This window comes from Spinacia oleracea, chromosome 4 (genome assembly GCF_020520425.1).
Source record: "Spinacia oleracea cultivar Varoflay chromosome 4, BTI_SOV_V1, whole genome shotgun sequence".
NCBI classification, from domain to species: domain Eukaryota; kingdom Viridiplantae; phylum Streptophyta; class Magnoliopsida; order Caryophyllales; family Amaranthaceae; genus Spinacia; species Spinacia oleracea.
In genome coordinates this window covers 3,547,077-3,557,987 of record NC_079490.1, presented here as the reverse complement: position 1 = coordinate 3,557,987, position 10,911 = coordinate 3,547,077, and the positions used below count along the sequence as shown (strand labels likewise).

Below are 10,911 nucleotides of genomic sequence, written 5' to 3'. Positions count from 1 at the left end.
AGATTAAGTAGTTACATAGATTAGGATCAATGACACAAAACTTGGCCTAATGGAAAGGTTGGTCTCATGAATTTATAGTCTCGCAATTACTCTGGTCAGTTGGACAGAGATTTAATCATCCGATCATTTCCCCTAAGTTTCAAATGACATGGACGCTTAGAGTATAGAGTCAAATCATTAAGACTTGGGGGAAGTATTCAGTTGGGTCATTTATCTTACCTATCTAAAAAAACATATGTATATTGCAAGTACCAAATAGAGACATTCAATCCAATACTAATATTAAGGAAAAAAAATAATTATACAACGACTAGTGTAGACCAGATGCGATTATCCAAGGTAAAATTGATATGTATAACATTTTTCGTTGTTGTAGTGTGAGTTATTAGCCTTTGTTTTGTGTGAATGAGTCCAAATGGTGTTAGAGCGCTATAAATTACAAAACAAGTGAGAGGAGATCGATCTCGTGATTGGAGTTGTCAATTCTCAACCCGAACCGTTGAACCCGTCGGGTTGGTTCAATCGTTTAGAACACGAACTGTTAATAACCTACGAGCTGAAACCCGATCTGATCATATTATATTCAACCGAATCTGAACTGACCCAAAATTATTAACTCGATTGAAACCCAATAACAAACCATTCTGCAACAACCCGAACCGATTGGATCTGAAATCCGTTAATGACCCGATTCGTTCCATTCCGAATTGTTTCAACACGAGGAAAACCCGTGTAACTGTTTCAACCCATAACTCGTTTAATATGAACCGTTTACAACCCGTAAATCGTTTAGTCCCGCTACTGATCTTAAATTATTAACACTTTTAAAAGTTAGTTATCGTCATTGTCCCCTAATTAATGCATCAATATTATAATTTATAAGCGTATTGAATATTGTGACTATAGTAATAATCATATTTTTTATTTTTTATCGAATTCACCTGACCCGAAGTACCAACCCGCTATTGATTTATCCACACAGTATGAACCCAAACCGATAAGAACCCGGAACGATATGAGCCTGAACCCGATGTAACCAGGCTAAACCAACTCAAACTAACCCATTTAAGATCGTTATCAGATGAACCCGACCCGATACGGTACAAGCCCATTACAATCCGGCTATACCCGTTTACAACACAATGTGTTCCAACCCGACCCAACTTGACCCAGTTGTAACCCGATCTCATATGTACCCGACCCCGTATCACACGTACATAATCAACCCAAACCGACTTGACTCGTTAATTTTCGAGTTCGTTCCGATCCGACCCGTTAGCAAAATAAACACGTTTCAACCCGAACTGATAAATCGGACCCAAAACCGATCAATTTATCCGAATTGATACAAATCTCCCACCCGGCCACCTCTGCCTTCCTTCAATCTCTACGGAGTACTTCCATTCACTTCTGTGAGTTCTCTCACATCAAGTCATCAGTCTACTTCCCCTCTGAGTAATTCTCATGTCTTCAACTATTTTCCATATGTACTGCAATTGTTTTCTTACAAATCAAAGGAAACATCTTGTATTTATTTCTCCGAAATTAAGTTTTTTTTTTCTGACATTTTTCAATTCAATTGTTTTGGCAGGAAACTCAGAACTTCAAACTTCAATTCACCCTACCCCAAATCATCTGGGAAACAATTAGAGGTAATTTCTGCTCGATCCCATATTAATCTATCAGTTCATCGTTTTGAGTTGTAGAACAATCTTATAGTGCTACTTAGAAATGTGGGTTTGACTTTAATCCTTGGAATAATGTTGAAATCTATTAATTTATCAATTTTCGCTTGAATTAATCAGTTTAATGTGCAATTTACTGGTTCAATTGCTATGTATTATGTCAGTGTGGGTAACTTCTGGCAATTTTTTTGTTAATTTGTATGTCCTATGCCAAAACTATTTGTTTTAGATTATGGCATTTTTGCCTCATTTGGTAGGCTTTAACATGAATGATAACCTAATTCACATTCGGTTTACGGCCACTCGTCTGGAATTATAGTGTTTCATTGATATTTGATGTGATTCGATTAGTCTTAATGGATAAATTTGTTTTTCGGGTGTGGAATAGTTTGATGGGAAGTGGAAAACTATTGTAAGTTAACCAAAGAGTTGAAATGGCATCTAAAAGGGATAGTGTCATTGTTTTTTTTTCGTGTTCTATGCGAATTTTGAAGAATAGTTATCGAGTTTTAAACATTTGCAATTAGGAATGTTGAGATGGATGTATGGGAACACCTTGAGGGATATACTTAGATTAGTTAGGTATGGAGATATTCAAAGAAAGGTTGGGGTTGCAGATAATATAAGGAGGACATTTTTGGGTTTTTTTCGTGTATCATGCGAATTTTGAAGAATAGTTTACCGGATTTTGAACATTTGCGAATTTCCCTGAATAGTTTATCGAGTTTTGAACATATGTTGTTGGTTTGAACGTGCGAGGCATTGAGTTGTACAATGTGTTAGCTTAATAAGTAATTGGAACGACTTAACTGGATGTTGCGTAGTACGAACTGAAACGATTGTCGTGCCGTGGCCGGACCACTGCTCTAAAAGACAATTCCGCGCTACCTCCGATGCAGTAGAACGCTTGCGGTTGCCCTCCAGGGTTTACACGACACCGAGAATTATGTGCATTCACAATCCCCGATTGGAGACCAGAATATTTGCCCAGAAAGAGAGGAATTTGAGAGAGAGATTGATTGTGAGTTTCTATGTTTTTTGTGGAAATAAACGATGAATTTATAATGAGGCTTTGGGAAACTGCAACAGCAAAAAACGGCTAGTGGAGAAGTTACGGGAGTAATGGGGAACTGCAACAGTCATAAAACGGCTAGTGGGGAGTAATGACGTGATTAATGGAGCAGTTTCCAAAGTTAGTGGGTTGATTAAGTCTTCTGACTTAATCAAACCGCCCTTGACCAAAAAGAATAACCCGGCCCACAAAACCCACCCCACGCCCGCGAACCGCATTCGCCAAGTACCAAGGCCCACGGCCCACGGCCCTCGCCCGAGCCCGGCCCAGCGCGCGCGCGCGCGTGTGTGTATTGTGACCACCCATGCCACTCACATGCTTTCTTAAACAAATGTTTCCCTCAAACCCCCAAATATAAACATTGAATATGGTTTGTGTTTTTCCCATGTGGGACTTTTCATATTCCCACATTTTCCCACTCATTTTCTTTTGTTTTCTCACTAGGATTTCCAACAATCCCCCACAGGTCCGAAGATGAGAAGGAAAAGAAAGAAGTAAAAGAATTGAATTTCTGGGCAAAACAAACAATTGAATAGGTGTCAATGTCTTGCGACTTGAATTGACACTTAGTGACATTCAAGCTAGAATCTCTTTCCTACCAAGTGACTTTCGTATTGAACTTAATAGGGGGTTAGAAACTCATTACTCAAAGCACACAATTGAACATGTATGATATTCTGAATCTCCGCCAATAAAAGTGACGCATTATACTGGCCATACGTCCATAACCTGGATGCTCATAGGTGCTCTAGAGAATAGCCCATGCAATTCTCATAGGAAGCGGCCTCACTTCCACACCTAAGTAGGTGAATCCCATCAAGTGTGAGCTACATCACACCACAAAAAATATGGATATGGGTTCATTAAGAGCCGTATGCTCAACCTCGTTCAATAATAGCAAGCACATCATAAACATCTAAGGGATGGACAGAAAATAAAATTTGTGCTTCTGAATTATTACATAATGTTCCCCTTTGAACTCATGGTGAGTAGGAGTTCATTACCTTACAATTCATCCAATGGGCCTCAAGCCCATCCCCTCCGACGTTTCCAAAACTAGTTTCTTACATAGGCCTTTCGTTAACGGATCCGCGATGTTCTTTTCGGACTTGACATAGTCCAGTGATATCACTCCACTTGACAGCAATTCTTTGACAGCCTTGTGCCTCAAACGAATGTGTCTTTTCTTTCCATTGTAGGCTTGGTTGTTTGCCACGGCAATAGCAGATTGCGAATCACAATGAAGTGCAACTGAAGGAGCTGGCTTCCCCCACAGTGGAATATCTGCAAGCACGTTCCTCAACCATTCTGCCTCATGACCTGCCAATTCAAGAGCAATAAACTCAGATTCCATAGTAGACATAGCAGTACAAGATTGCTTACAGGATTTCCAAGAGACAGCTCCACCCCCTAGGGTGAAGACATAACCACTAGTGGAGTTGACTTCATCATTTCCGGATACCCAGTTGGCATCACAATAACCCTCCAATGCTCCTGGAAATTTGGAGTAGTGCAATCCCCAATCCATGGTACCCCTTAGGTACCTAAGCAATCGCCTTAACGCACCCCAATGCTCATTGCTTGGGTTATGGGTGTACCTGCTCAATCTACTTACAGAATAGGCAATGTCAGGTCTAGTATAGTTCATGAGAAACATGGCACTACCAATAATTTTAGCATACTCAGATTGACAAACAGGATCACCTTTGTTTTTCTTTAAATGAATGCTTATATCATAAGGGGTCTTGATTGGATCGACATAAAATGAATCAAACTTTTTAAGAAGTTTTTCAACATAGTGAGCTTGGCTGAGACAAATGCCATTTGGAGTTCTAATAATTTTCACTCCCAAAATCACATCTGCCTCACCCATATCTTTCATTTCAAATTTTGAACTCAAAAATTCTTTTGATTCATTCACTCGATCCAAATCAGTACCAAAAATTAGCATGTCATCCACATAAAGACAAATAATCACACAACCAGAAGAATCATGTATATAATAAACGCAAGAATCACCTTCATTTACATGATAGCCATTACTAGTCATCGTCTTGTCAAACTTGTCATGCCATTGCTTAGGCGCTTGCTTAAGCCCATACAATGACTTGACCAGTTTACAAACTTTGTTTTCTTGACCTGGAACAACAAAACCTTCAGGTTGAACCATATAAATCTCTTCATCTAAATCACCATTCAAAAATGCAGTTTTCACATCCATTTGATGCACAACAAGATCATGAATGCATGCAAGAGCAATTAAGGTTCTAATGGTTGCAATCTTAGTTACAGGAGAGTATGTATCAAAATAATCAATGCCATGTTTTTGAGTAAAACCCCTTACCACAATCCTGGCCTTATATTTATCAATGGACCCACATGATTTCAACTTTTTCCTAAAAATCCACTTACAGGTGATGGGTTTACAACCTCTAGGCAGATCAACCAGTTCCCAAGTATTATTACTTAGGATTGACTGAAGCTCGCTATCAATGGCCTCTTTCCAGAAAACTGCATCAACCGACCTCATTGCCTCTTCATAGGTTCTAGGGTCGTCTTCTAGGATAAATACATACATAAAATCATCAGTAATCAAGAAAGGTTCAGTTAGGAAAGCAGTAACAAAATCATCACCATAACTTGTTTCCTTTCTTGCCCTTTTGCTTCTCCTTGGTTCTAAATCAGACTCATTATTAGTAGTGGAACAAGGAGCAATGGGTAAAGCATTAGAGGTGCTAGAGGATGGTACATCATTACTAATGCAAGAGATCTTTAAAGGAAAAGTGTTTTCAAAAAACTCAGCATCTCTTGCTTCAATAATGTTACCACTTGCATAAGAGTTGTTAGCACCTTTAACCAAAAAACGATAAGCAGAACTTTGATAAGCATAACCAATAAAGATAGAATCAACCGTTTTGGGACCAATCTTGTCTCTTTTGAAACTAGGTAAGGCAACCTTTGCTAAGCACCCCCACACTTTCAAGTATTTCAGGCTTGGTGCTCGACCTTTCCATAGCTCATATGGGGCCTTGTCCAGCTTCTTGTGAGGCACCCTGTTCAAAACATGACAAGCAGAAAGAATAGCTTCCCCCCACATATTATCAGGAAGCCCAGAACTAATAAGCATTGAATTCATCATATTTTTTAAAGTTCTATTTTTCCTTTCAGCAATCCCGTTTTGTTCGGGTGTGTAAGGAGCTGTTGTTTCGTGAACTATACCATTCTGTTCACAAAACGCCTTAAGAGTGTTAGGGTCATACTCACCCCCCCTATCACTCCTAAGTCTCTTGATTTTCCTGTCTAGCTGGTTTTCAACTTCAGCCTTGTACTTGAGGAACATCTCCTCAGCCTCATCCTTAGACCTGAGAAGATAAACCATGGTGAATCTAGAGCAGTCATCAACAAAAGTAATGTAATATCTTTTACCGCCCCTGCTTTCATAGTTTTTAAAATCCCCCAAGTCACTATGAACAAGTTTTAGTACTTATGTCTGTCTATCTATTGATTTAAAGGGTTTCTTTGCAAATTTTGCTTCAACACATACTTCACATTTTGCAAAATCAGTTTTAGAAAAGCTTGGAATCATGTTCATTTGTTTGAGTCTTTTAATTGAAGCAATATTAACATGACCCAATCTAGCATGCCATAAATCAATAGACTCAGCAATATAAGCAGAAGAAGTACTAGCTTTCTTATTCAAAATTTCAATGGAAACATCAAGAGTAAACAACCCCCCATTACAAAAACCCTTTCCCACAAATTCCCCATTGTGAGTAATAACTAGCCTATCAGAATCAAAGGACAACTTCAATCCAGCTTTCATAAGTAAACTACCGGAAATTAAATTCCTACGCATTTCTGGAACATGCAAAACATTAGTTAAAGTGAGTGTTTTTCCAGAAATGAGAGTGAGAACGATATTCCCTTTGCCTTGAACAGTTGCAGAAGCAGAGTTACCCATGAATACATTTTCACCATCAGTCTTCTCGTAGGAAGTGAACATTTCTTTGTTGGTGCAAATGTGTCTGGTTGCTCCTGTATCAACTATCCACTCAGCAACATCACCTGCCAGATTAGCTTCTGAAACAACAGCAATAAAATTGTTAGGATCAGCAACTGCTTCAACAAGGTGAGCTTGATTCTGATCTGGCTTCTTCTTGACCCTGCAATCCCTGGACTTGTGACCAGCCTTCCCACATTCAAAACAGTTACCCTTAAACTTATACTTCTGAATTTTCCCTTGAGGCTTGAACTGACTGCCCTTCCCCTTAAACTTATCAGAATAGAAATTGCCCCTAGGTTCAACCAGATTAGCTTTAGCAGACCCAGAAAATACAGATTGACCCTTATCCTTAATACGGTTCTCCTCCTCAATTTTTAGGTGACCTACTAGTTCCTCTAGGGTAAGGTCTTTCTTCTTATGCATTAACTGGTTTCTAAAGTCTTTCCATGAGGGTGGCAGTTTCTCAATTAAAACAATAGCAAGAGTTATATCACATATACTCAAACCCTCGGCAGCCATAGCAATACAGATATTCTCATATGCATGAATCTGATCAATAATAGGTTTATCATCTTCAACTTGAAAACCTAACCATTTACTAACACAATAACGTTTCGTACCGGCATCATCAGTTCCATACTTTTTCTCTAAACCATCCCAAATATCCCTAGCATGATTATAGCCCATGTAAATGTCAAGCAAAACATTCGACATATGATGCAACAGCATTCCCTTACAGGTTCTATCATCCTTAGCAAACTTAACCTCAAAATCATGCAATTCATCATCATTAACAGGTTTCACAACATCAGAAATAACATACGCAACATCAATTTGCTCCAAATAAAATCTCATCCTAACAGCCCAACGTTTATAGTTTTTCCCATCAAGAGGTTCCAATTTCGACATATCAGGAATAAGAAATTTTGACATATTCATAGCCATAACAGAATAGTTGCGTAGTACGAACTGAAACGATTGTCGTGCCGTGGCCGGACCACTGCTCTAAAAGACAATTCCGCGCTACCTCCGATGCAGTAGAACGCTTGCGGTTGCCCACCCCACGCCCGCGAACCGCATTCGTCAAGTACCAAGTACCAAGTACCAAGTACCAAGTACCAAGTACCAAGGCCCATGGCCCATGGCCCACGGCCCACGGCCCACGGCCCTTGCCCGAGCCCGGCCCGGCGCGCGCGCGCGTGTGTGTGTTGTGACCACCCATGCCACTCACATGCTTTCTTAAACAAATGTTTCCCTCAAACCCCCAAATATAAACATTGAATATGGTTTGTGTTTTTCCCATGTGGGACTTTTCATATTCCCACATTTTCCCACTCATTTTCTTTTGTTTTCTCACTAGGATTTACAACACAATACTACAATGCATCTCATTTAGATGTAGAATTAGAGGTTCATTGGTTTGAATCTATGCTCGGAAATTTGTTTGTCAAATTGCTTTAATGGCCTATGCTAGGAAAACTATTGTAAGTTAACCAAGGAGTTCAAATGGCCTATGGGAAGGAATGTTGAGATGAAAAACATTGTTTTTTCGTGTATTATGCGAATTTTGAAGAGTAGTTATGGAGTTTGGAACATTTGCATTAGGAATGTTGAGATGAAAATTATTGTTTTTTTAGTGTATTGTGGGAATTTTGAAGAGTAGTTATCGAGTTTTGGACACTTGCATTAGGAATGATGAGATGGATGTATGGGAACACCTTGAGGGATATACTTAGGTATGGAGATATTCAAAGGAAGGTTGGAGTTGCAGATAAGATAAGGGAGGAACAACTATGTTGTTGGTTTGAACATGCGAGGCATTGACCGAAAGATGCACCAATACGGAGAGCGAAAGAGTTGGAATAATGGGAAATTTTGTCGAGAGAGGCCAAGTATGACTTGGGTGAAGGGATTTAAAAATGACATCAAGAAATTAGGTTTGCAAAAGCATGTAACACTAATCTTTGTGCTTTTTTTTGTGGGACGACCACATGGGATAAACTCTAAGTTCATGGTAGCACATCTGAGGACTGAGGTGCACCCTGGTGCACCGTGTACCCTCTCACATTTTCTCCTTAGAGATAGAAATGACAATGGGCCGGATCTGGACCGGGTCCGTCAAGATCCAAACCCAGACCCAGACCCGCAATTTTAGAGGTGGAGTCAACTCCATCTCTTCGGGGTTGAGGCTTTGCCACTGTCATTGCTGTTGACCTTTCCATTAACTATTAGCCATTGTTTTTCCTCCATTGTGGGTTCTGCTTCTTAGTTTAAGTTCAGCATCATATATCTGCTTGATTTCAGATTGATGTTCGATCCTATTATTTACTTGATATTTACTCAATAAGATTTTACCTATGAATTGTATGTTAATAACGATCTTATTGTTGATTACAGTAACTTTTTCATAGTAAATGTCAGATTATCTTCCTCTTTGTCCTTCAAAATGGAGGGCGAAACAGAAAAAAACAGAAAAGATGACAAACACCCACCTAGCTACTCTTTGGAATGGAGTCTATGGCAACTTCTAGATTCCATACTACCAACCGGTGGTTTTGCACATTCATTCGGGCTCGAGGCAGCAATACAAGCCCGTTTAGTCAACGACCCGGAAGACCTCCACACTTTCGTGATCCAAGTTCTCCAAAATACCGGGAGCTTACTACTCCCTTTCGTGTATGCTACTACTATAACACCCGACATAAAAACTTGGCATAAACTCGACAAAATGTTGGATGCAACGCTAACCAACGAGGTAGCTCGTAAAGCATCAACTACACAAGGTTCAGCTCTTCTGAGAATTGCTGCAGCCGTATTTACAGAATTACCCTCTTTAAAAACCATGAGAGAACAGTCACTAGGAGGAGCTATTTCTCTGCACCATGCTCCAATCTTCGGGCTTGTTTGTGGGCTTCTCGGGCTTTCTCCTGATATATCCCAACGGGCTTACTTGTTTATTACGTTAAGAGACGTGATCTCTGCTGCAACGAGGCTGAATTTGATCGGGCCTCAGGCCGGGGCGGTTATGCAGCACGCGGTGGGTTCTACTGCCGAGAAGGTTTTGATGACGTGGAAGGATCGTGACGTTGAAGATGCATGCCAAACTATGCCATTGATTGATGCTGTGCAGGGTTGCCATGGCTACTTGTTCTCTAGAATGTTCTGCTCATAGGTGAATTTGTTTACTTTATTCCAAATCAATAATTGTATTGAGAAATAGATTGATAAATTAGCATATGGCATAATCGTAAATAAATAGATTGATAAATTTGTTTACTTGTTCTCTGGAATGTTCTGCTCATAGATATTGTTATTTAGTGGGCATCTGGTTCAAAAAAAAGGATGATTGTCTAATACAGTTGGTTGCTTGATGAAGTTATTTGTGTTATTTTAGATTGTTGTAATTTAGTTGTGTAAATGGATCAATGAGTTTGTAAGCCCGAAATTGGTCGCAAATTCTTAATTACATTATGTGTGCAATAAATATTGGATGGTACATGTAAAACTAACTCAAAATACATTTAAAAGTCACCCCGTTATGATGTAAATGTTATTTATTTTTAGTACGTACCTGTTAATAAAAAATGCCTTAATTATCCATCCAAAGTATAATGTAGGTAAGTAATTATGTGACCCCAAAAAGTTTGGGAAGTGATAAATCCAAGGAAGAATTTCACTTCTTCCAAGGAAATCAACTATAAAAAAATGTGGATTTCCTTGGCATAAGTAAAATTTTCCTTGGATTTATCATTTTCCAAAAGTTTAACCATCCAAAGTTACAGTAATAACTCGATAAAGTTATCCTGATGTATAATAAATTGATTGCACCGACTTTTTGGAAATCGGTTCAATACCCTTGATGGACACTTGTTCTCTAGAATGTTCTGCTCATAGGTTAATTCATTTACTTTTTCCCGTGGATTGCTTGATGAAGTAACGTAGACATGATAACATATGGATCAATGAGCTGAAACCTAAAAAAAAAATATACGGAGTATATTACAAGAAATTGTATTATTAACGACGGGAAATTCCGTCGTGAAAGGCCAATAATATTTGATTAATGACGGAATTTCTTGTCGCGAACCCGTCATAAAAGGGGGCCGTCGTTAATAGAAAATCCCGTCGTTAACCCGTCGTAAAAGATATTT

General features: G+C 39.1%; 1 protein-coding gene across 3 annotated transcripts; it reads left to right on the top strand.

Annotated features, from left to right (window-relative positions):
• The first annotated feature begins 1,325 nt into the window (after window positions 1-1,325).
• LOC110783379 (urease accessory protein F) lies at window positions 1,326-10,148 on the top strand. Of its 3 annotated transcripts, none has more exons than XM_021987713.2 (3): window positions 1,326-1,455; window positions 1,592-1,652; window positions 9,182-10,148. In XM_021987713.2, the coding sequence occupies exon 3, from the start codon at window positions 9,207-9,209 to the stop codon at window positions 9,930-9,932; it is 726 nt and encodes a 241-aa protein (XP_021843405.1). In that variant the 5' UTR covers window positions 1,326-1,455; window positions 1,592-1,652; window positions 9,182-9,206; the 3' UTR covers window positions 9,933-10,148. The 3 variants fall into 3 exon arrangements, with proteins under 3 accessions (XP_021843405.1, XP_021843407.1, XP_021843406.1); XM_021987715.2 differs by having other exon boundaries at window positions 9,172-10,148; XM_021987714.2 differs by having other exon boundaries at window positions 1,327-1,455; window positions 9,158-10,148.
• Window positions 10,149-10,911: the final 763 nt, after the last annotated feature.